This window comes from Salarias fasciatus, chromosome 7 (assembly GCF_902148845.1).
Source record: "Salarias fasciatus chromosome 7, fSalaFa1.1, whole genome shotgun sequence".
NCBI lineage: Eukaryota > Metazoa > Chordata > Actinopteri > Blenniiformes > Blenniidae > Salarias > Salarias fasciatus.
In genome coordinates this window covers 7,431,426-7,458,399 of record NC_043751.1, presented here as the reverse complement: position 1 = coordinate 7,458,399, position 26,974 = coordinate 7,431,426, and the positions used below count along the sequence as shown (strand labels likewise).

Below are 26,974 nucleotides of genomic sequence, written 5' to 3'. Positions count from 1 at the left end.
TATCGTGACTAATGTTATGAAATCTTTTTGTTGATATTGTTTCTTTGTACTCAATAATAGGGAAGGAATGGGGCTGTAATTGTTTATGGATTACTTATGGATTATGATGCTGCACATGGTGCGCATTCAGACTCAGCACCAGCAGGTGGCAGTATATAACAGATGTAATCCAGACGAGAGGAAGGAGGCAGCAAAATAACAGCACGTCCTCCAAGAACAACCTTTCTTCATCGCTCACAACTCTCTCATAACAGTTTGTCTTTATCGGATTCAATCAGAGCGTAGACTGAGTAAATTATTAGTCTGAATAGAGCGACTCCACGGTTTTCTGCAGGTTCAGTTGAATCTCATTCTTTAGTGCACTCACACTGTAACACAGGCTGTTTGAGATTACTCACCGTGTCAATGAGAACTCCAGCCGCTTTGTTTTTAGACCGGTCCCAGTGCGTTGAGCTGCGTGAGAGTGGCAGCAGGCACAGGGACACGAGGAAGGATCACCTGAACACAGCTAGTTGACTGAATGAATCATACTGGAGGACTCGGATGAAGCGAACACTGACTGTTGTCATGCAACACAAACAGCTCGGTGTGGCGAAGTGCAGGAGGATGGCTGCTTTGAGCCGATGCTAGAAAAGGTGTCACTTGATTAACTGTTTTTCGTGCTGTACGTGGAATACCAATGACTTGGCTGATTTAAATTCTCAACAAATCGCTGAATTTACCCATAAATCATTGGTTAATAGCTCCAGCACGTTAAAGCGTGCCGGCCAAACACAGTTCTGGATTCACAACAAGCAATTTATCATTATCTCAACATCTGAACGAATCTGTCAGTTTTTGCAGATTTCCAGGCCGCCTCAGCAGATGTCTATCAGCGCAACAACTCCCGCGACCCTGAAAAAGTTCAGGCTTAGCACGCCTCCCACATCCACGGGACAAATTACACACTGCGTGAATTAATTCAACTCCATTAAAAAGCTCCATCGACATCTGCCGCCGCAGCGCGGCTCGGGCCCCGCTTGTCTTGGCCTTTCTCCAGCCGGACGCCTCTTCAATTTAACTCCAATTTGGAGTCGGTGGATGTTGGCTGACAGTTTGAAGCTTTCTCAGTGGGATGCTGATGAGCGTCTTCGCTCCCGCTAAAGAAAAGGAAAGTCATTCTCTCATCTGGACAGCATTGCAAATTGCGTGAAAAGCTGCCCCGATCAAGATAATGGTTTGTGAAGGAATGAGATTAGCTCCCTTTGTGAGGAATCAGATTGTGTGGATGGGACAGTGGCATAACAAGCGCGACCTTGTTGCAGGGGCCAGCTGAGAAAGTAATTAGACCTCACATATGGGCGGCATTACTGAAGCGTTTCAGCGGCGGCAGAGCAGGGAAAGCCACGTCGGAGCGGTTTATTGTCACAGGTGGGACTGTCAATGTCATTTAAAAAAAAAAGAAAAGAAAGAAAGAAGAATTACTGCTTGCTGTTAAGGTGCAAAAATAAATTGAATATTTTCAGTTGTTGCATGACACGCATGACTAAAAACTTTCATTTCATTCAAGCTTTGCTGTAGCGACTGGCTGTTTCTATAACCAGGGAAGCAAAACAGCCAATTGGGCAACAGCTGGCCATCATATCATAAAGCAGCCAATCAGCCACTGTTTACTCTGAAACCACAGATTCTGGCTGAGCTCTCCAGGTGGATGCATCGGTGCACAGGGAATGAAATCATCCTATTGAAATAGTTTCCTACAGGCGCGACATACAGAAGGTGAACATGTTCTGAAAACCCAAGACGAAGACATCCGACACCTGCGAAAACACACAGAGAACACTTGGAGATGACAAAGTAGCTTCACAAACCAAACATTTGTTCAATACATTCTTTTTCTGTGTGAAGTCAACATTTTCTTTGATGTAAACATGAAAGATTTTGACGTATGCTTGGAATCGGCGTCAAGGTCTTGAATTTGCAATTGAAACCATTTTTCAGTTTTTCTGTATTTAATTAAGGGGAAAGAAGCACTTTATAATATTGCTTCAAAAAACCGATCATACTTGGTTTTGGTGGTTTGCAAAAATGCCTTTCAGGAGTATCAAACATGTTTTACTTCAGGGGCCACTAAAAGGCCAATTCCATCTTGAATGAGCCAGACTGGTCAAACAGTGTCATGATCACCTTTATCTTTAAACTTCAAAGTTTGCTTATGTATGTATATATACTTATGTTCTGTATATATTGTCATGTTTTTTTTTTTTTTGTTCTTAATTTTATTTTTTTTGTAATTGATTTCTGAGGATAAGGGGCAGATATAATAAGACTTGTCTTCTTTCTGCTCCCTTTCATTCTTGGTTGGCGACTGTATTTCATATGGAACCTTTTTATTTTACAACTGAATGAAATAAAAACAAACAAACAAACAAACAAACAAAGCTTTTATTTGTCATGGCACAAAGTACAAATGACGAAAATGTTATTTTCACAAAACCCTCAAAAATTATGACAGTAAAATACTTCAGAAAAACACTACAATTCCAACATCAAGCGAAATTTAACAATACTGCCTGGTGTAAAATACAGTGAAATGTCCATAAAACCTCTCCTGTAGTTGTTGGATTACACACTTTGATTAGATTTTTACAAACTCAGCCTCACAGCATGACTTTGCTAGCTTTCATCGCAGCATCACTGATGTCCTATTCAATGAAATGTTTTTTGGGGAAATTTTTTTACAGTTTTCTTGGTGGTTGGTTCACTGTGAACATCGGCTTAAACATCACTAGAAATGAATAAATGAGGAAAAACAGTAATCATGCCAGGTAGCACAGGACACCAGAAAGCGACTGGTTTGGAACCCAAAGCTCTCTGATAAGTATGGATCCGACTGCAGAGGGTCAGACGTGTCAGGAAGACCGGTCGGAGGAAACAGCCAGATGAACCGGACGGGCTGGCACTGACAGCCGGGACGGTGTCCGGGACGACAGCTTCTCCCCTGCGTCTGTCTTGGCTCTTCCCCGTGAGTACGTGACCCCTCGCTCCCTCTCGGCATGCTGACTGCTGTTTTCTTCACCCTGATTGTGTCCAACCGTATCTTCTTTCCTTCCTTCACGTCTATAGGCGCTGCGATCCATATTGTTTGTACAGATCTGCTCGTTCAGCAAGTTTTCTAAATTTACATCTGTGGTGCTTCAGACCGCGATGAGCCTGCCCATATCTGGAACTGAGAATTATACTGTTTTACTGTCTATCTGCTACCATGGCCTGCATGTGGGGGACTATTCCCCACCATTCTGAGTTTTATGCAGAATCCAAAGTTAAGAATGTAAACTTTCAAGCAGTAAGTTATCAGTATGTTTTTTACATCCAGTTTCTATTTATAAGCAGAGATGCTCCAATACCATGTTTTTAAAGGGCAAGCACAAGTATGAGTGCAAACAAGTACAGACACAAAGCTTAATGAATTGTACGGACTTCCACCAAGAAATCATTCCTATTTAGAAATGTTTTAAGCTGAAGAAAAATGTGATTTTTGCCTCTTCTGCACGGTGAAAAATGTAAACTTTTGTTAAATTAAGTCTTAATGAATGGTACTTTACACACGTATGTAGGGAAGATCCAATAAAAATCCCTCTTCTCACTCAGACTGCATTAACACATTTCAGAAAAGTTTAGTGTTTATATGACGTTCTGTCTGTTCCAACAGCAACAGCACAGGCGCCAACCTCCGCTCATAAATCATGAAGATAATGCGGAAGTGCAAAAAAGCTGTAATTCCAGAGAAATTCCAGCAGGGGGCGATGATGCTGGTTTCAAAAAGAGCCTCGGTCTCATTGGAACCCATTCAAAAATGCTGATTTTCAGAGTGCAAATAAACATATAAAGCGCCCGGTTTCAGAACATATTTTGGTCTGTATCACTAGTTTCTATAACCGTGTTGACTTCACCAGACTCTGATTTTCACATAAATCATCTGTTGATTTTATATTATGAGTTAAAGTTTTGCATAAATCGCCCTATCACAGCGCCTCCTCTGTCCACGTGATGCAGTCACGTGATGGGCTGGACCAATCACATTTACATCCAGTTTCAAATATTCAATGTGGAGACGTCCTGCTGGACTCGCTTGCAGTCTTCAGAACGGCGGTTGAGAACTCTATGGGTGACGTCACGAAAGGCCTGTCCATTTATTTACTGTCTATGCAACAGCAGAAACATCGCTGGTGCTGTTGGTTGTTGCGCACTAGCAGCTCACCAGGCATTTCCACAAAAAAAATCTAGTTTTTGGTAGTCTACACAACGAGCGTTTTCAGAAAGCTCCATCTTGGAAGCTGTTTTCAAAAAGTCGCATTTTCAGTGACTCCGATCACCGCTGTCGTATAAACGTACACCTAAAACACAGCCAAAGTTTAGCATTTTCATTTGAAATCATTTAGATGTAAATGGGCCTTCAGTTTATTAAAAAAAACAGGGATTGTTTTAGATGTTTTGAAAAGTGTGATAACTAGAGAATGCAAATGAGCTGCAGAGATGATGCAAAAGTGCCTCAAACACCGTAACACTTAAAACAACAATCTAAACTGTTACTGGTAACAGCTGCACAATCAGAGGAAATCCTGTCTGAGCAGCAGCGACCTGATTTAGAGGATCAGGCTGCAAAAAGACAGTCTCAATACTTTCTTCTCAATACTTTCACCACGTTTCCATCTTCATCAAGAAAACTCAACCCTGCTGACTTGGGTCAGAAACTGCTGGTACGGCTTTACAAGCCGTTTCAACAGAGCAGATTTAGTTGGAATACACTCTTTAAGCATTCAGGCATTTAGTCATTAGAGCTTAATTGCAAGTAATTACACAATATATGCGATAAACAAATACTCCTACAATTCAGCATCATTTTTATTTCAGCTAAACTCGCTTCAATATTTTGTTAATCAATTTAAGAACAGCATAATGAAAATAATGGAAGAATCTCAACAGTCAGCAGGACACAGAAAGAAAGATAAACTGAAACCTTGTTTACGCAATGTTTCAAATGGAATCGGATCGTTTTTCAGAAAACGTTGGTGTTTACATGGCAACATTCTGAAAATGATGAAATGGCAGAAACAGTTAAAAGAATGTGGTTACACCATACCAATAGACATTGGGAGTACAAAGACGTCTGTATGGACAGATGATGAATTAGATACTATAAGGGTGCCTCTTAACCAAAAGACTACCAGTTTGGATGGAGAGTCATGACAGCCTGGAGGACGCCATATTGTCCTTCTCCATATGCAGAAGAACCACTCACCTTGGGCCTGGCGTGCGTGCGTCGCAGCAGTGCTTTCACCGATTCACTTTGTTCCTTCTTGGTTGCAGATGTGACGGCTTGCGAGACAATTCCTCGACCTTTAGTCAGGCGAGGTCCTTTCAACACGGACGCAACAGACACAGCTAATGGAAGCGATGATGAAACAGATGAGAGCAGATTGCTTGAGTTCAGTTTAAACAAAAAGAAAAAATGACTGAAGTGTGGATATGAGCAAAAGGTCCAAGGAAGGATTTACATATCATCGAAGGAAATTCAAGTCTTTGTCATCCCCTCACTGCTAAACATAAAGCAAACACATGAGCTAACATTAAGGTTATTTCTAGTAATATAATTAGACAGACATTTGTCCACATTGGAAGTTTAAAGTATGGGTAAGTATGTCTAGAAATTCATTTATCTCCCAAATGTGGTGAAATGATAACTTTGCACTTTCTTTTTTCAGAGATTTAACAACTGGTAGAATGTGATTTAAATCAGATTAATTGGCCTGATTGATTTCAAAGAAACAAATAAGGTGTATGTTTTGTTTTTTTTCAGTTAAGTCTAATCACTAATAAAAACCAGTGGATCAGATAGTCTCAGTGTTTGAAAACATTCACATTTCATAATCCGGTAAATTCTAGAGCATACAGATTACACTCTAGAGTGTTTTATAGATTACAGTAAAACCTCACAAAAAAACAAAACAAAACAAAACACAGCATATTTAATGAAACACTTCAATATTACGAGTACAAATTAATGTCTGCTGTGTAGTGGCCGGGACAGCAGAGGAGTTAAAGTGTTCCTGTTTATCTCTGAGTGAGGCTCTTCTGGACTGCCGATCGTCACAGAGGCAGTGAACAGAACGCACCATATTTCCCATCACACCTCCACAAGACGTTCTCCTCGCCAGGCTTATTGTATTGATTGTAAACATGGGAGCTGATGTGTTTGCGTGTCGCTCTCCGCGGATCTCGTCTTAATTGTCAGAGAAACTGGAAGCAGCCTCCAGATGACAGACAGGATTCGTTATTAGGTGTCAGTGAAACCGAACAAAGCTCCGCCGTGGCGCTTCTGGCAGCGCTCGGTCACGTCACATCCACATCCGTCTGGAATTGTTGAAGCACGCGTTTACACGAACGCCCGTGCACACACACGATTGAGCTCCCCTGCTTGTACACACACAAGCCATGGCTTTTGCGGTGAGGACTATAATGAAAGATGGGTCCGACTCTGTGGCAGGCCCCAACATTACATGCGGGCATCATGAGATGAGCGTCAGTAATTGTTCAGAGTGCTGGAGGGACGGCCGCTCGCTGCAGACTGTGTCACTTTGCTCGCCTGTGATAATTAAAATGACTCAAACCCCCCCCCCCCCGCTTCCAGTCGTACTGGTGGCATGGCGGCGACGGCGGCAGAGCTGTTATTGCTTGTCCTTCAGCTGAAAGGGATCGTGTTGGCCGGCGAGTTGAGGGCTTTTGTTCTTCAAGCTGAAAAATCTGGTGTCCAGCCCGGGCATTTTTCAGCAATGCGCCCTGGGAAATGAGTTATCTTAGTGGCGCATGCGACAAACCCTGACATTAATCTTTAATTAAGGCCTTTACAATTTGGGGCGACAGGCCTGAGAGTACGAGCTTTACTGTAGGGGATAGATATGAGCGGTGGGCAGTCGGGAGGGCCGGGCAGCGTATTATATCCTTGTGCTGAGCTCGTTTTGTCTCATCAAAGTCAAGCCTCTGTTGATCTGCCAAGACACTGCCTGGCTTTTTTTCAGCTGTTTGGCTCAACACAGGGCAAGCTGTCAGGTGAGCTTAGCATTGAGAAAGTTCTGCTTTTGTCTTTTGGAGAAAATTAAAAAGTAGTTTTGAATGGAATCGCTGTGAAATGTGCTGTGTGGGAGATTCACTTTCTCTGTGATTTTCTGTAAAGAAATGTGGAAATCAGTGGCTTGTATGACTTGTAGGACTAAAGGTAATGCTTAAGGTTTTCTTTCTGTGTAAATAAAAAGGATAAAGTTTCCATCCAAACACAAATCCACATGAAGAAATGTGTTTTTCTCCACAGCAACCCACCAAAAACACTGTTTTGTTTAATCAGGCCTGTGGTGGTACTGTAAACAGTTAATGAGACAGGAAGAGGAAGTTCACACTTTCTAATCTTGGATGCCTAAATAAATAAGGCACAAGTTGTCAATGTGTTTTTCTTCATCATATTTAACCTTTAAAATGAGGCAAACAATGCTTCTAAAGTTTCATGTATACAGTGGTTTTGAATAACGCATAAAACTGTATCTCTTGACATGAAATTTCAATTACAATTCAGAAAGGTAAACATTTCATTGCATTTTTAGCTGTTTTTGTATCTGATTTTAGTGGTTTCATTCTTCTTTTCAAATATTTTTCAGACAATTTTAACGTTCTAGAATAGAATAGAAAAGATGTATTAATTTCAGAGGAAGATTTCTTGAAGCATTGCTTCACACGGAATGAACAGAAAGTAAGTTGAATGTGAAATAAGACAGGATAAAAATTAATGTACAACGACTAACATAACTTATAGATTAACATAAAAACAGAAAGAATGGATTTAATGAAAACGCAGCAAAGAGGAAGGAGGGGCATTTTAGAAATTTTAACATTTTAGTTTTATTTCAAAACAGGCTTTGCCTGTTTTATTTCCCCCCCTTTCTTAAATTCTAGTCATTTTTATTTATTTTCTTTTTCATATTTCTTTTGATCTAAGCCATTTTCCCATTTTAGTAATTGTGCCTTTTTTCAGTCTTCCTTATTCGAGTCATTTTGGTGTATGAATAAAATAAAAGCAGGATACAGTGTTTATTTTGGTATAATTTTGTGAAAGCTTCAGGGAGCCACAGAGAAATTCCAAAGAGCCACAGGTGGCTCCAGAGCTGCAGACTGTAGACTTAATGTACACATCCGTCTAGCTTGATTTATGTGTTTGATTATATTTGTGTGGTTGTGCAGCAGCTGCTTTTTGGTTGTTTGGGATGAGCCTGGATCTGTGTGGTGACTAACTGTGTGTGCCTGATGTGTTGATATGATGGATCATGCAAAAGCACACTGAGGCTGTTCCAGCAAGTCCGTTTCCACTTCCCTCATGTGAAAAATCTGAGGATTGTTTAAAGTGTGTTTGTTGTTTGTGTGTTTACAACAAAAACGAGTGAAAAACGAAAAATTTTGTTGCATTTTGAGTCCATGCTGCTACTACTACTCTCTACTCTACTCCACCTCACCAAGTCCTTTCTGCTGCCTGCACAGGGCACGGCAATGTCCAGTTAAGACAATCAATTAAGCATCATCATTTAGCCAAATTTGTTCAAAAAAAGTTGAACTTTGTGGGATGTGTTCACACCTCTGGCTCAAATTCAAACATAAAATTTTGGCAGAACCTCCTCCTTCCAGAAGCTTCTTCCTGTTTGGGAGGCCTCACAGTTCAAGTTTCAGGTCTGTATCTGCTGTAGAGGTCAAATGAGAGCTAAAGAGCAACAGAGGTCAGAGGTCACAACAGGCTTTATGTCTCAGCCAGGCCTTAGATGGTTAATTGACCCTTTGGAGCTCAACTCAAGGACTGTGTGGCACTAGGGCTGTGTTCGAAACCGCATACTGTCTACTACATCCTTGCATACTCATACTATCCATCCTGCATCCTGCTTACTCAGTCCATCAAACAGTATGCAAAGCGTTTACACTACAGCATACTACATAATAACCCACAATGCATTGCACTTCTTCCATGAGCAGAAATCGATCTGCTAAAGCTGATTTCACTTTAGCTCTAAACTCGTCAAATGTACAACTTCATCGAGATTTTTTTTAAATTAGGCGACAAAGTGGTGGTTTAGAGCACGAGTGTGTCGTTTATTTGTCCGAATATCAGCCGTTTATGATTTTGTTCGGACGAATTCGGCGAAATTCAAGCCAGCCGCAGTGAGCAATGCACTTCCGGTTATTTTCACCAAAATAAACCACCCCTTTCCCTTTCTCATGCAAAAAACCTCAGTGATAAATCTGTGCTTTTACTTTGAAAACAAGAAGGCAACCTTTCAGCAATATATGTCGCTTAACATCGCCGTTTGGACCGGTGTCCCGTTAACGGACCACTTATTATGCCAATTATGACGCTTTACCGACGGAGAGTTTTTTCGACTCTTCAACAAAGATCGGCTCGCCGTCTTTGGTACATCATGGTCGCTTTCAGCATGGACTTGTTCTCAGATGTAAGGTTTTTGTTTTTTTTTTTTTTTACTATTTTTAATCATTGTCAATCCAATCAGAAATCTCGTAACATAACATACCTACGAGCACAAACAATGGAGGGAAGATTATATCTAGAACCATACTCAGCTTGCTAAATGTACATCATGAAGAAACAGTCATTGTGAACTGAATAAAGTTTATTCAAATGTCTGTCGCGTTGCATCTTGGGCAATTTCAGTATGAGTAGTGAACACACGATGTATACTCAACATTTCTGGCGAATGCAGTATGCATCCGGGAACTTCTCGCATACTCAAAATCGCATACTGCCAGTGTAAACACACTGCATACTCAATAAGTTAGTATGAGTAGTAGGTAAGTATGCGGTTTCGAACACAGCCTATGTCTTCTTCCAAGCCTCAGTACAACAGAACCACAGACAGACCCACAAGGAACCGACAGGGACAAGTGAGGGAAGCAGGCTTAAATAGGGTAGACACAGGTGTGGCACATTAGGGCGATAACGAGGCAGGAGACCAGGCAGGAGAGCATGAGGAGCAGACAGAAACAGGTGGGACAGGGCATGCACAACCACAAAATGGCCCCGAGCGCCCCCATCTGGCCGCAGAGGTCCAGGGTATGACAAAGAAGAGTATTTTTGTCTCTGGAGAAGCACTGTACAGAGTTTTTTCCATTCTGTAGATTCTTGGTTTTTGTTTTGTTTTTGTGGTTCATATCGTGGCTTCTGATCTGTTTCAGAAACTGTTTCAAAGACTTGGTTCTGTTTTGAAAATCAAACTGAAGTCACTCAATGCAGAGAATTGTATTTGTGGTTAAATGTAACTATTAAGAGGCACTCCCTCCGCTAAAAAAACAAACAAAAAAAAAAAAAAATTCTGTCAATGTGTGACATGATCTACATGGTCAATAGGGGGCACTTAATTTTAAAACGTACCCCATGATCATAATTTGAGGCATGAATTAACAACCACTGTGTCTTTTGACTTGTGTCGGACTTGTTGGTGATTGTTTCCACTGAAAATGCAACTTTTTGAAAACAGTGGTACGCTGCTGCTATAGTTGAAATTCACCCAGAATTCATCCAATTCATCCTCTGTCCATTTTAATGCCAGATTGTTAAGGTTTGACCAAAGAATTTCTCTGTGGTCTGGTTTTTTCACGTGAAGGTTTTTCTTCCTCTGTCTGCTGAAACAGCCCTGTGATAAACCGGCTGGTGAAGCCAGCACGCCACCGGAGCTTTTCTTGTATTGTGACAGCTGCCGCCTGTGTGATGTTCCACAAAAAGTCCCCCAGACACAACCTGTTTCATTTCTGGCAAGAAGACTCACATGAAAAAAGACAAGTCTCCCATGAAACGAAATGGGACTTGCGTAATTGTTTTGATTACTTCTTTCCCCTCGCTCCCAGTTGGACGCGAGCTTTACCAAGCCGAAAGTGAAGGGTTTTAGAGGGAAGAGGAGACTGAGGAGAAGTAGCAGCACATCTCCCTGCGGCAAGATTTATTTGCTGGCAACAATGAGAGACAGATGGGAGGGTGGTGGTGGTGGAGGGAGCTGGAGAGGGAGGTGGGGACGGGGGAAGTGGGGGTCACACCTTTGTGAGGCAAAGCAATTGGGAGCGATTAAACTCTCGTTCGCCGTAGGGACTATCCACTCGGCGGCAGAAGCTGGCTCCAGCGGCGCTTCCAGCACGGCGCCTTTTATCTCCACTCCTCAAGAAGACCCTGTAAATGCCATGGGAGTTGTTAAAGGGAGGCACACAGTGTTCTGCTGGGCTGGTTCATGCTTAATGTTCAACATCATGACGGCAAATGAAAAGAATTTCTAAGGTTGTCTGCACCGCTGCAATGGATCATCTGCGCAGTCGGAGTAAGGCTTAACCCGTGTAATTAAACTGGTGACCTGCACAGTTACACCTCGTTCCCTTTCTTCTATTTTTTTAATCATGCGCCGCTGCTAAAGCCTCAGTTCTACCAAAACGACCTTCAAAGACTATGTTGGCGTTACTTCAACTCTCGATGTTTGACATCAAACATCTCACATATTGGATTCTGTTATAGCAGCTAGCTTAACGGGGTACCATGCTAACATTGTGGCATGCTAGCTCATCAGCAGGTTCAATCTAAAAGACCATTGTTTGGGTTCAAATCATTAATTTTCAAAACATTTCACCATACTGTGTTAGATACTTTATTGTAAATTATTCTTTTGCCTACTCCAGACTTTATTGAATGAATGAAACCACAAACAGCATGCTATGAACATTACCAAAGGACAAAGACATTCATATGAAGTTGAATTGTTGTTTCAAGTGACTCTCAACTCTAAAACCAAGTCCAGCCGAATCTGGACTGGATGTTAATATTGTCCATCTACTCACACATTTTGAAAAGAAGAATTATACATAAATGTTCTTTAGCTTTAGTTTCACATCAAGTTGACCGATGAATACTATAAAGATACGTATTCCACTTGACAGAACACAGTCCCGTCAAACCATTCACAGGATTTGAATTTCTGTTTTCAGACAAAAAAACCCGAAGGTCAGTATTTGAAGCTGGTGAACTTTAATGGGCACTGCAATGGAAAAAAAAATCTTTAAAATGCTGGAATGGAGTTTAAACGAAGCCTCACGTCAAATGGTTTAAAGTCATGTTGACCCACGCCACCTGTTTACTTGTTTAGATGTTTACTGTGCTGCTCCGTCACGCCTGGAGCTCCACCCCTGTTGTTTATTGCTGATAGTTTTGTGAGGCTGTGCTTTGTTTTCTTCTTCTTTCTACTGGAGAATGAGCTCATTTTGGCCCCGTGTGGACTCCACTTCACAAAGCTCCGCTTTGCCACCATCTGCTAACAAACCATGATTGAGTGCTTGATGTGCTTTCATCTTCGCCCCCGGCCATTCTCATCAGGGTTTTTTGGCAGATAGGGATACATCCCCGTTTTCCTTTCCCATCATGAAGTTGCTTCGACGCCTGTGCTGGCTCAGGCTTGCTGGTATCCGGTGTAACTGGCTCCTCATCAACCCGAGAGCACCTGAACACCGAGCGTCCCCTTCCATCACCGGCAGGCAGACAATCGCATGGTCGCTCGCCAGGCTGTCACGACCCATTCATCATGCACGCCGGGCTTCATGTTTACCTGCCCTCAGCTATGCCTCAACTCCGACACTTTCACATCCTCGTGCTTCCTCCGCTTGCTTGTTTGTCAGTCTTTACAGCTTCCTCAACATGTCTTTCATGTCTCCACCAGTATTTCAGTCGAACTGCTCCTCCTCCTCACCCTTGTGCACCTTTCCCGTGTGGGCCTGCGATCGCTCGCAACACACAAAATGGACTCAATCAGAAGCTATTGACAATCTTTGATGTTGCACCAGTGTGTGCTTGACAACATATTGCTCCTGCACCTTGAGAGAAGAAGCAGCCAAGAAGGAGAAGAGGAAGAAGAAGAAAAAAAATGATACAGGCCGTGTCCTTTGTTCTCTTGATTTGCTGCACAAGCTGCTGCAGCTTAATAGGCGGGCAGCAGATGTGGGATGGAATTAAAAAATCTTTCCACAGAGGCGGATTCCCAGAGACACAGGAGCAAGGCAGATCAAAAGGCAAATGTTGAAATCCTCTCAGCTATATCAGCCTGCTATCACGTGGTCTTTCTTTCTCTCTTTTTTTTACCCCCTCCTCTCGTGCAGGTACGTGCCGGCAGCGCCATAGCAACCGAGGCAATTGATTGGCCGACTTCCCCCGCTGTGCACAGCGCGGGCCTTGTTATGTGGGATATTGGTTTTTTTACCTGCCTCTCTGGTCCCCTTCACGGTGAGCGTCAGCTGTGGTCTCTCAGGTGTCGGGATCGTCGTATGCGCTCACCCAGCGTTTGGTTCTGGATGACTTTGAAGGAGCTGACTCACGTTTTCATCGGTACTACGAAGGTCGCACTCTCACAAACACATGCCATCATTTAATAACTGACAGATCCCTAATGTCCGTAATTTAATTTAGTGACTCAACATTGTTCCTCTGCACCTTCGCTGACACCCAGATTTCACTTTCTGAGGAGACGCTTGCATAACATCACACTTGGAATTATTCGTCATTACTTAAACATCAAATTGTCAGTGGAAATTAGCATAACACTGTGAATTCCCACTCTGCTCAATTAACAGATTATGCGCTTCTCTATGGGTTGAAAGAATTCCCAAACTCGCTCAGCTTCACAAAACCTTTGAAACCAAGGAGGCATGTTACAGCTTAAAAGGCATCGTTCATTATTCCTTTTATTCAAAGTCTATATTTCTGTCAGTCCATCTCCTGTTTGAGGATCTTGCCATTGTATTCCCACTGAATTATCGAGAGGATAAAACTGATAAAACACACATTCCAGCTTAGGTTGATTTGTTTTTGATAATTTTCCATCTTTTTCAAGGGCCTCTGGTGGAATCAGTGTATGTGCAGGTATATGAAGCTGTTTTATCCGTTAAATGAGGATCGCTGGGACTAACATAAGCATAGTTCATATTGCCCAACGTGATCCCAAGTGAGTGAGAAAAGTAAAAGAAGAGCACAACAAGGCATAAAAACTACCACAGAGTTTCTATGATAGAACCAAAACCAAGAAAAACCAAAGCATACAGGTCAGATAACTTCACCACAAACAGAAGATGCATATGAGTGTGTGTGTTTGTGTTTGTCCCTCTGTGTGTGTCCTTTGATTTATCCTCACCATATTATGCTGGGATTGGTTTCAGCATTTCACAACCCTGAACTGGATTCAGAGCTACAGATGGAACAAAGTCTAGTGTGAACCAGCTCAACTTTCTCTCACACAAGAGGCAAATCTGAAGTAATCTGGTACAGTGACTCTGTATGGTTAGTGCTGGCAGAGGCATGGCGTGTTTTTACCGACTCAGAGTATCAGTGATTCAGTATTGCTTGCAATCAGCTTCGACTGCGGGGCCTTGCCTGTTTTGACTTGAGTGGACAAATTGGGATCAACGCTTACTATATCTGGAAAATTACAGTTCTGGCCTTTGAAAATTTTGCCACACCATCCCGACTTGATTTGACTCTCCGATGAGCTGGTTTTTGGACCACAGGCCTCTAAACTGACTCTCCTGACACACAGTATTCTGATTTGAAATGCAAAAAACATTTCAGTCCTGGCACATGGAAGATGTAGGTCTTTGCACTGGTTTTGTCAAACCCTAACACTCCCCGTATGTCCACATGCACTGGCCTTCAGAATGAACCAACACACCACATGAATGTGCATGAACTGCTGTATCAATGCTGCTGTCTCCTCTGAAACCGTTTTTTTTTTTTGCTCTCGAGGAAAACGTGTGACCCCTCCTGACAAACACACACAAAGAGCAAGAAGCTTTAAACAGTACAGTATCCCCCCCAAGCATAATTCCCACACCTTCATTAATCATGCAGTTTGCAAAAAGAGCAGAAAGCATATGAATATTGGAATGAATAATGTATGCTTTTTGCTGTTGGCTACTGTGAGATCTGAGTCAAACAGGCTTGCTCTAGCTGCAAGTTTAAAAGAGCTTAAAATGTCAGTTAGTTATCCACCACCATTTTTTTTTAATTTATGTTTCCATGTGCATTATTATATGGTAATACAATATGGTTTTAAGTAATAAAATGTCATACACTTTTATTTGATTTCAGTTTTATGCAATATGCGATATTTATTCTAGCATATTGCAATAAATTGTGGCATATTGCAGTGGTTAAACTATGGCCCCCAGGATCATTTATAATTTGCATATAATGACAAAGGTCTCACAAAAAAAAAACTGGATTGTATAAAACTTGGATTTGTGAGTCTTAACAGTAAATTACACTCAACAAGATGAGACTGATTATGGAAGAGCTTTGCTGCTGAGCAGAAATAGCAGAATTAAAGAAATGCAGATAACTTCAGTGATACTCTCAGTGGTGAGTGGCATTTTAATGCTTTATGTATGTGTCAACCACTGGAAAGATTTGAATCTAAATGTTCATTCTTGGTGTTGTTGAGCTCTACAGTATAGTACATATCTGAAGATACAATACAAAGCTGTTGAGAGAATGAAGAATTAAGCTATCTGGATTCATTTTTCAATAAAAATAACACATTCATAATTGTGTGTGTGTGTGTGTGTGTGTGTGTGTGTGTGTGTGTGTGTGTGTGTGTGTGCATTGATGCCAATCCCAGTACCTGGTGCTGGGGCCAATGCATCACAGAGGATGAAGATAAAGGAAATGTTGTAACAACACAAAAATGTTATATTTTATTGCTAAATATGGATTAAGGCGATATGAAAATGGAATACACTCAGACTCGGAATCTCTGGTTACACCATGTTCTGATTGAAAATGCATCTTCAAGCTGCATTATTTCCCATTTCTTTCCCAGGTGGAGGGTTTTCCAAAAGTTCCACATTGGAAGCCGTTTTTAAGCAGTGTTAAATCAGTCACACTGAGCTCCATTTTTGGGTAAACAGACAATGTGAAATGTGAAAACGGTCCAGAAAATATGATACATTTCTTTACTAATAAAACTAATCAATTTTTTTTTTTTTATAAACACCAAAACGTGTACATGTATATGTGTTCATGCATGGACAGGACCATATTATTGAGTCTGCAAGGCCAAAAAAATGAATCAAGGCTGGACACAGAGAAAGACCAAAGATCTGGCATTCATTCCTTTAATCTAATCCCATTTCCAATACATTATATACATTACAACATTTGAAATGATACGTGTAAAAAAATATATGTCATCTTACAATACAGTACCAATTGGAGAACGATGGAAAGTAAAAGAGACACAGGAACGACATCTCGACACACACTCGCTCCACTGGACGATATACACGACTCCGAACCCGTTGTAAGGTAGTATCGGTAAGGGCTTCTACGTACAAACTTGGTATCGTTTTATTAGCCGAAGCTGGACAATAATTCAAGAGATCCCTACGTACAAAAAGCTGAGTTGTTTCATCCATCAGAAATTTTTATTTATTTTTTTGGCGTTTTTATCATGTTTTATTTTTCATGCACTTTGTACATGCTCCACTTGGAAGACGGCTCACATTTCAAATGGCCCACACATCATATTCACATTCAACACTTTGCTCGGGGCGTGGGGGGATTTGGCCCTTTCACACTCAATATATTTGAACTGACTTGGGATCGGTACCTGCCTCCACTCCCTCCCTTCTTGCAGGGGCTTGTCGATGCAGTTAGTGTTTGATTCTTGACAGCTACAAGTACTCGACGAGAGGAAACAACGGTTTTTCTAAGGTACTAAATGTATTACAGATCCCGCGTACACTTTTCACCCAAGGCCGTGTATGGATTGAGGTTTCCAAACATGCTCGCCAACAGCAGGAGAATGCTGCGCGCAGCAGATTGCCGACATCCAGTTGAGGAATTTATGCAGCTTTTGTTGTTATCCCCAAGATGTAAATCTGTCCATAAATCTGCAGTGTGCAGCTAGTTTTGGCTGTAATCTTACCTCAATTAAAGATCAGACGGCTATTTCTCCTCCGGAAATATCAACCTTTCACGAAACGCTTTGCTGGACTTGGACGCGAGGCTTATCAAAGCTGTGCATTATGCTTACTCAACATTTAATTGCCCCGCGGTGACTTTGTGTGCTGAACGCTCGTAAGCAGGTAACGCTGGGCTGAATCGGCGCCAGAGAAGACCACAAGCCGCGCCATTGTACATTGTGTTTTCCGAGCGTCATCCATTCTGACGACGCCCCCCTCTCCGAGGAGCTGATCCGTGCAGGTCATGGAATCATTCACTGCAATGAATAGTGGCATTCTGGGGGAAATGCTGAGGAAAAACAATAAGCCACACAGCGAGGCGGTGGGCATTCTAATTTGATTTCAGAAAGCACGTGGGGGATTTGCTGTGGAAGGATTTCGAGGCGCTGGAACGAGCCAATCTGCGAAAGGTCTCGATCTGTAACACTGAACAAGACCTGGAGGGAAAACAGGAGAACAGGTGGCTGTATTGCAGAAGAACGCTTCGCCAAACTGTCGCCGCATGCTCAATGTCAGTCTACTTCCACCAAAGTCAGTAGTATGTAAACATTTACCTCTTTATTGCATTGTTGAGTCCGTCTTTGACGACTATTTTGGCGTCGTTACCAATCAGATATTGAATATTGCTAGCTCATGGACGCTGATTGATCTAGGTGTGTAAGACGTCAATAAAACAAAATGCATTGAAGCTTTTAAACGTTGAAACTAACAGTTTGACAATGTTTCCAACTTGATGCCAGCAACAATTATTAAAACTCTGGGATAAATGCAACGAAAGACCATTGGATGTGAACCAGTTTAATGGATAGCTGAAAGGACAATTTCTGCCTTTCTGAAGTAAAAACAGAGACAGGGTTCAACAATCCTTGGACTCTGCCTGCAAACAGTTCAAAAACAAAACAAAAACAACAAACATAAAACCTACCAATTCACCTATTTCATAGGATATTAGAATATTATTACGTGATGTGGAGACTTGAAGAAGGGAAAGATGCCAAGGTCCAATCGATGAAATGCTTTTGCAAATCTTGGATGCAGACGTCTGTGGTATGTGTGGCCTGCGCAGCTGTCAGTAATGCTCCCTGAATGCTCTCACGATATCTGTTCAGGATGCTTTGTTTCAACTGAGAGAAGTAATGACAACCACATTCTGTTGAAACAACCTGAACCAGCCATCCCTGCGTTTGGTTCAGGACGCTTTTGGAAGGCGAAAGAAGTAAAAGCTTCACCTACTGTGGTTATTCAAAGCACAATTGTCAAAAAAAGAAGAAAAAAAACACACACACATAGAGCAGGCCTGGAAACTGCTCGTTCTTTTATTCTGAAGGCTTCTGCGTCAGTGTGTCGATGGGAGTGGATATTACATATCAGAGATCAGAAGGTTGGTCCGCAGTGTTTCCTAGAGGCAACAACGGGAGCTGCAGGGACGACAGGGAGAGAAGGTCGCACAGAAACGTGAACCAGCATTGTTTTCTCTGTTTGTTGAAGTGTTTTTACCAAGTGAAACATCCAGTTTTCGCAGACGCCGAATTCTTCCCGGGGCTTGTTAAAGGAGAAATGAGGCACCGCAGTGCTCAGATCCCATCTCAACATTCTTGAGGGCATCAAGTCTGGTTTTATATGTTGAAACTGTAATATTTTCATTCATTTGTGCGAGCTGAGTCAACCGCACAGCATTACATTTTGCTCTTGGTTACATTTTACACACATTTTCTTCATACGGCGTGGTAGATGAAAGCGGAAAAAGCTCCAAATTGCGCAGCGTGTCACGATCATGATGAGTCAACGAATCGGATCCTAATTCCTACAAATGTTGGATCTTTAACAACGCAGAGCAAGGTGGGGAATGTGAAAAACACCTTCAGAGGCAAAAGCCGAGCAGATTCCAACCCCCGAAGCAGTGACAGACACGTCGGAGGCGAGACGAGCAAAAGATCAGAGAGAGGCAGCCATGTAAGGAGCAGAAACACTGAGGCTGTGAGCGCGCAACATCGGGGTGGGGAAAGAACGAATTGAGATCCTATAGCTCCGGGGAAGATGTTGTTTTGCTGGTGTAGAGAGTGAGGCAAACACAGACCAATTTACTGGGAGTAAAATTGTGCCGGGGAAAAAAAAAAAAAAAAAAACCAAGGAGAGAGAGGGAGAGACGTAAGAGCAGACCTGGCCCATTCTTCACTGTGCAATCTAATCTGGGCTCTTGGAGAAGATGGGCGAAAACAAACATTGTTCTCCTAGCAGCAGCCCTGACAGAACATACAGTGCTGGTTAAAGGACTCGGTCCGGCTGCACGGAACCCAGCACCCCGTTAAACCCAGGAGGGGGAACAAAAAACAGGTCAAAATTTCCCACGTGGCATGAGGAATATTCAAGGCAGCAATGATAACAGGTTCTATGTAAAACTCAGGCTCCGATAACACGACGTTTTAGTTCTCAACACTGAACCCTGGATCTGTTGGTTCAGATCCTGAAGTACTGAGGTACTCGTGTCCAAAGTGGAGAATAAATGAGGCCTTTGTAGGGTTTTAAGGAAAAAATAATGAAGTTCCATGTGAGAAACCCTCGGGGCTGTAACATGTGCAGGTCATGAAAAATTACTGAGTGTCTTCAATTGGGCTGCATTTTCAAGGAGGACATTCAAAAATTACATCATACTGGAAAACGGGTAACCTTCTGGCTCATCCATAAATTACTAGTTGGAACAAAACTGCAGTTAATCAGCAGTCCTTTGTTACCAAACTGAGATTCAGGTTCATTATTCACTCGGAGCACCTTGCTGAGAAGCTTTCAAAAACATTCAGGGGTATTTATGACTTTCATCATCCGCTGATGACTTGTGCGGTCACTGCTGAGCCGGAAATGAAGGTCAGTGAAGGTCTTCTCATGTCATGGATCAGTGAAATGAAGGCAGAATAATGCTTCAATGAGCTTGATATTCAAGAAAGCATTGGGTGATTTTCATTTCCATACGATTTAATACCACAATTAAGAGTGTGAAGCAGAAGCCTTGACCTTCTTATTTGTGAATCTCATTGTTAATTGCTTTGTTAATGCGGATGAATCCTGTCATAGCAGTGTTTAGTCGGACTGAACACTGAAAGATTCTGGATGCCACAATACTAGTTGACATCATTCCACCTGAACCCCAAGAGTAACTGTTGTTTTCTGTTTTCTATTAAATATTCAGCAGCATCACCAGAGGTGGATTTGGGTAGAATAACAGTAATGTTTTAGGAGTCTGATGTAGTTCAATATAAAAAAAAATAGTTATAGATTAGTTTTTGCTTGCTTGAAAATGTGTAAACATTAGGATTACTACTGTAACATCACATCACCAGAAGGTTTAAATGTCTCAGTTCCATATCAGTCTGGTTCTCACATTTCCTTGGCCTAAACTCTGGAAGTCTATGAACAAATCATTTAAATTGCTTTGCTCTCCTCTTTGGCCCCTTTTACGGATAAATTACTGAACTATCCCACTGATTCTGCATCGATATGTTTTGACTATTTTCATCATTATTGATGAGAAGAATTTCATATAATCTTATCAGGATCTTTTTCTCTCCTGCACATTCAGGTTTTATTTCTTGTTATTCAGTATTATATTTTCATTTTGTTAAAATAAGGAAAAAGAAATCAACTTTTGGCTAATTTCTATTTTTTGGTTGTGACTTGGGGTTTCTGTAAAGAAAATATGCTAGTTAAGAGTGGCCTTTATTTACACAAAAAATAAATTCTTGACCAGTTAAATTGCTTTCATAGCTGAAAAAGAATGCTGTAATGCTAAGGTGTAAAAATCTAAGATGCGTTAACATCAAACTACAACACAAACACCTGAACTCACCTCAACATGGCATCAAAAGCATGGTAAACTCCTAAATCTTCAAAAATACTGCGAAAGTACTTGTTGACTTGAGTTTGTGTGTTGCCATTAAAACTCCTGAACTGCAGCTGTGATGGGAATGTTGGACTAACATCAAACTACAGAACTGAAGTCTGAACTCATGTTAGCAGAGAAATGAATACAAAGTAATGAGGAGAGTGACCGAAGGCCTGAAGTGAGATTGTCAGGGTTGAAATCTTTGTTTCCTTTGTGATACAATCCAAGCATCCAACCAGAAACCAATAAAGACTGTGGTTTGATGAAGGACAAAAATACTTAGGCTCCATTTACACAACGTATGAAGTGAAAATGGATCAATTTTGCGTTTTCGCTTCAGTTCTGAGAACAATGTTTGCTTACATGGCAATGGCAGAAACGCTTAAAACGATGTAGTTATCATATTTGAGCAAAAGATGACGCTCTAAAGATTAACAATGTCGAGTAAATGGACATTATTATGTTTTGTGTTTCACTTGAAATCGTTGCAGTGTAAGCAGGCCCTTTTATTTGGGTTTTAAGGAGTCGTTACAGCGGCACTCCATGGGAACATGAAATAATCCTGACTTAAAATAGCTTAAAAAAAACAAAGACTGAATGATCACCCAGCCACATGTTATCTGTAACTATCTGAGGATGGATGGGAAAACTCTTGCTGGCGAATGTTGATGGCTACTCTGAGGTCCGTTAAACAGTCCTGGAGAATGACTGTGGAGATGCAACACCAAAGTTACAACTTGCAGGTATAAAAAACTATAGATCAATTTGGCAATCAAAATGAGTATCAACAAATACATACAAAATGAATAAATAAACCTGGAAATACATACATTACTAAACAATATTAAAAAGATTTGCCTCTACGACGTACTAAGAGTCTGTCTGTGAGTGTGTGTGTGTGTGTGTGTGTGTGTGTGTGTGTGTGTGTGTGTGTGTGTGTGTGTGTGTAGTCCTCATTGGCTTGGTGGTTGTGTAGTCCATAAACTTATACTTCGAATAATAATCCATTCCTTCTGGCTGGCTGTCACCACAATACGTACACACTCAATGTCAAAGGCAATCTTGTGGTCGACGTCTTGAACCTCAATGTTGCCATTTTTAAACTCCCCCAGTGTGATATAGGAGGAGCACTGCTTCCCCTTCTTAGTGCCGACTAACTTTTCACCGACTTCCAGGGCTCCGTGATGCAGGATGTCATTCTGCCGGTCATCAGAGCCAGTAGCAATCTTAATTTTACTAATTTTGGTGGATTTGTTAAAGACTATGACAAAAAAGTCTCCGGTTGAAGGAGGTTTGCCCCAGAAGTATTCGTCCACTGAGCTATAGGCCTTGGTGGCGTCATAGTTTTCAAAGACGTTGATGTTGGTGTAAAGACTGGCAGGAGGGTTGTCGGGAATGTCTATGGAGTCTTCCTCAAAGTCGTCGTCCTTCAGCTTGTTCTCCGCTCCTTTGTAGGAAGAGTAGTAGCCCATGTGCTGGAACAGCGAGGGCTTGAAGCGGATCACGTCCTTCTGGGCCAGCAAGCCCCTGAAGTGGATGAGGAGCCAGTCGCAGGGCATTTCCTGGTAGAACATGAGCAGGAAATGAGCAAGGCGCGGCAGGTCTCTGGAGTGGTACAGCTTCCCGATGTACCCCAGCTTGGAGAACTCCAGCATCACCCAGTAGGAGCCTTCCCTGGAGGTGATCACCTTCTTCAGCGCCGTCAGAAAGTTCCTGGAGCAGCGCACGTCGTCCTCCAGCATCATGTAGAAGTGGGACAGGTTCGTGCAGAAGTTGAGCAGGAAAGCGTAGTCCACGTTCTGCTTGGAGCGGAATCGGACGCGGTCCTCCGGGTCGTTGTAGTTTCTCTTCAGTCCGTCCAGAGAGGGGTAGTACTCCTCCGGGGCCTGGATGACCAGGAGGCGTCCGGCTATGATGTGATGAGCAAACTTCCGGGTGATGTCCTGAACTAGATTCTCACACCAGACCAGGTCAAAGTCTGCCAGGTGGACCACAACCACGATCTCCTTCAACTCCTCATAGCTGGACTGATCGAAGATGGACTTGATCGTTTCCAGAAGGTAGTTTCCTCTTTTCCTTTTGACTGATGACAGTCCGATGGTGAGATACTCTGTGGAAAACACAGAAGATTCAACTTTTGAGAAAGAACAGTTTTAGTTCAGAATGAAAGATTTTATGAGTTCCACAAGGAGAAGTGGAACAACATGTGAACACTGAATTGTACTTTTCATTTTTTTGACTGAGAAAAGACCTCAAGCACCTGTGACACCTACCATGTTTTTACAGGAACTGTCAATTGCCTGTTGCACGCAGGGCCATTTTTTCTTTCCACTGTAAACGCCGCTTTGAGTTATAACTATTTCTTTGTGCCAACAATAACCTCTCAGATACAATACCAACAACAACAATCGCAAAATCTAAGAAGAAAGAGAAGGAGCAGTGGGTTTTGGTTCAAGTGTTTGGCTTTGTTGTTGGACATACAGGTAAAGAACTGTGAGTCATATTTAAGTCACAGTGTGTGTCTCAAATAAAGTGTTTTCTTGACCAATTTCTTAACTTTCCTGTCAAGTCATTCTATCAACCACTTCTGGTTTTTTATATTTATTCATGCTGTTTCTATTCATTGTGGCCTTGGAATTTTTCTTTTTGTAAATGGATTTTACTTTTGCAGCTCTTGAGCAATCCCTAGAGCTTTTTACACTGTTGATCACATTCACCCTTTCACAAGCGCAATTACACACCAACAGCTGCCATGCAAGGTCAGTTCATCCATTAAGAACAGAATGGGGGCTCAGTGTCTTGCTCAAGGACACCTCAGCATGTCGACAGGGGGAAATGAAGTAGAATCAAACCTGCAATCTTCTAAATGAGGAGATTGCCAACCTTTTCCGTGTGTGTTGCTGTTTTTATATTTATGTTGTTGCTTTTGTATATGTGTTATGGATTTTTGGTTTTAGCAATTGTATTGTTGACTTCTGATTTTTTTTTAAGTATTTGTGTTGTTATCTTTGTATTTTTGTTGTTTTTGTGTCCGACTTTTACATTGGTGTTGTTGCTTTGACAACTGTTGACCCATTCAGTGCTTTTATATTTCTTTTATGGTTTTTGTAGTTGTGTTACATTATTTTGATATAGTAACTTCTGCATGTGTTTTTTCCTCTGTATTTATCTCATACATTTTGCAATGTTGTGACTTTTGTATTTGTGTTTCCTTTATTATAATTAGGGGATGCTGAGATTCACAGGGAGATCTTCTTGAGTTTAAGGAAAGGGTGTCAAACACAAGACATGGTTTTGTGAAAATAACACATTTTCATCATGTCTACTCTGCACCACAACAAATAAAAACTTTAAAGTTTAAATTTTAAGGTTTTTATGGCTCTATATTACTGATCTGGCCCACTCTAGTTGAAGTCAGTCTCTGAACTAAAATGTGTATAACTCCACTGGTATAAGCGGCATTAGGTTTTATTCAATTCTAAAAATAAGTGAGTCTGCATTTCTCTATTTTATATCATAAAGATTGAGTGTTTGTGAGCAGACAGGTTACCACTGTGTCTTCCCGGGCGCAGCAGCTTGCTATACCATCGCTTCCAGTACGTGTTGTTAAGGTTAAGAACAAATAGGCTGGGTTAAATGCATAGGAGCAATTTCCCTAAGGAGATCAATAAAACATGCTTCCTGTTCTTGTTCTTTCTAATATTTGTACAAAACACTTTATGGCTGTGGGCTCTTTGATCATACACTATTCCTCTGATCTTGATGCAGAGTTGCTGTGAAATCATCAACACAAAGCAGCTGTTTGATCAGTGGCTAAATATAGATGAAACTGATACTTATGGCAAAAAAAGAGAAATTCATTTCAGATCAAACTATACCAAAGACTGCTTTCATGCTGCAAAGTCCTCTTTACAGTAAAAACAAAACAAAAAAAAAAAAAACTAATCTTTGAAATGTTATGTTTCCTACAGTTACAGTTTAATTTAGGAGAACTGTGTGAGTCAGAATTGTATTGATCTCTCTGTCTTAAATAAACGTCGTCATGTAAACGGGGCCTACAGATGGTATTTCAGCAAATGTTGAGGTAGTTTAAAAGATATTTATTGGAAATGTTTAAGATGAAGAACTTTTTTGAAGGTTTGTGGCTTGGAAAATACTTCCGTTTCTTGTGCTGAAAAAGTCTTTTCAGGGGAAATGGAAAAAAAAGCTTTAGTGAACAGGTTGTAAAATATGGGAGAGGAGTCGTGCACAGTGTTTTATGTTGAGGTAAAGAAGATCTGTGGAGCAGTTTGACTTTATTGCTGTGCTCTAAATCTCCACGTCACAGACTTTAACTTCTTATTCTCAGCTCACGTTCACGAAAGTAATTCACTGCAAAATGGCTCAAGCTGAAGGAAAAATACTCAAGGCAAACGTCTGAAAGACGAAGAGTGAACTCACTCTTGCGGTTCAGCGGGGTTCCGGCCAGATAGCGGTACGTGACGTTGATGGTTCCCGAGAAATTGCTGAGATCCCTGAAGGTGTGAACGTATCGTTCTGAGCTCGGAGGGTGGACAGACGTTTCCCTCAGCTGCCTTTTATCCCCTTCCTGTAACATGTAAATCACATCATGAAAAACAGGAGAACAACTCACTGGAAAATAATAGAGAACAGATGAGAAATTTGTCTGCAAAACGCTTGTTTTCCACTGTGAAAACTCCATTCTGAGGCAAGCCGTGCTTTTGTTTTTGAACTTGTCTTCACCATCCTGTACAAACTTGACTCAGTATGTGTTCTGATGTGAACCCTTGATGTTTGGAAGACGAAAGGAATCCTAAAACCTCTCCAGGCGGTTTGCACAGCTGAGCAGATGGACTTATGAAGAGCGGCAATGAGCTGAAAACGCGAGCTGCCTCTTAATAATTTAAATAACAAACACAGATAATGTACTGTGATCGCCAGGTTTTGATGGCATCATGAATAAAGAATAAATCATCTGGAAGAATTCAGCACGGGTCCATAATATAAAAAATTTAAACAAATTCCCTTTAAAAACAAGTAATTTTAAAAACGAACAATAGGGAAGGAGTGAACAATACTTTTAGATCAAGTTGCTATTTTATTTAATGGAACATTTGTTAATTAGACTTCAAGAGTAATCACAAATATTAAGTGTGTGCTAATTTAGGCATCACTTTGGAGAAAAAAAAAAAAACTTAAAAGAATGATTTACTAACCAGCACATAGCCATCTTCGATGTAGAGGTTCAGGAAGAGGAGGAAGGTGATGAGGAAGCCGAGGAAGGGGATGGTGGAGCGTTTCCTCAGACACCTCATCTTGTCCAGGGATTTCCACACCAGCCTCATGCTGCACTCGCTCTGGCCGGAATCTGCACCAGACAAAGCAGAAAAGGAGAAACCTGTGATATTCCGCTCCTTCTGTAAACGGTTTTCCTTCAGATCTATCATGAACAATTTGTTGTAGCCCAAGGGCTTCTTGAGGGGCTTAATAGATCCAACATAGTGTGTAAATGTGTTTTACACCAACAAAAAGTATCTCCTGAGGCTCAATTCAAGGGCAACAATACGACTTTACGCTGATGACACCATCATTTATTCACCTGTTTCCCTAGAAAATCGGTCAGTGGAAAAGCTTCAACTCCACTGCTAAATTTTAAACTGAATTTAAGTCCTGAAAAATAATCATGATCATTTCAAAAGCTTAAAAAAAGAAGGCTGATGAGATTAAAAGAAGACGAATTGCAAGTGTAAAAAGTTGAAATTGTGACAGAAAATGGACAAATACAAATTTAAACATGATCAACATGAGACAAAAATAAAGGCAAAATAAAAGCAAGATGTAACAAAAATGAATATACAATATGGAATACACAAGACAGGAACTGAAGATGTGAGGAAAAAATAAAGAAGATGGAAAACAGCCATAATGAGACAAAAAAAAAAAAGCCAGAAAAACATCGTCAAAGGGATCTAAAATGAATGAAACAGAGAAACATTGTGCAAGTTTGTTTCGTGTCTGGCTGTCTTTCACTCA

At 41.3% G+C, this 26,974-nt stretch overlaps 1 protein-coding gene across 2 annotated transcripts in view; it reads right to left on the bottom strand.

The window, feature by feature from the left end:
• Nucleotides 1-21,592: 21,592 nt before the first annotated feature.
• The window catches only part of mgat4c (mgat4 family member C), a 75,956-nt gene continuing 70,574 nt past the window's right edge, over nucleotides 21,593-26,974 (bottom strand). For both annotated transcript variants that reach the window (XM_030096575.1, XM_030096576.1), the window contains 3 exons: nucleotides 26,158-26,309; nucleotides 25,382-25,529; nucleotides 21,593-23,051 (listed from right to left, as the gene is read on the bottom strand). In XM_030096575.1, the coding sequence (XP_029952435.1) occupies nucleotides 21,895-23,051; nucleotides 25,382-25,529; nucleotides 26,158-26,286 (1,434 nt within the window). In that variant the 5' untranslated portion in view covers nucleotides 26,287-26,309 and the 3' untranslated portion in view covers nucleotides 21,593-21,894. The remainder of the gene's footprint in view (nucleotides 23,052-25,381; nucleotides 25,530-26,157; nucleotides 26,310-26,974) is intronic.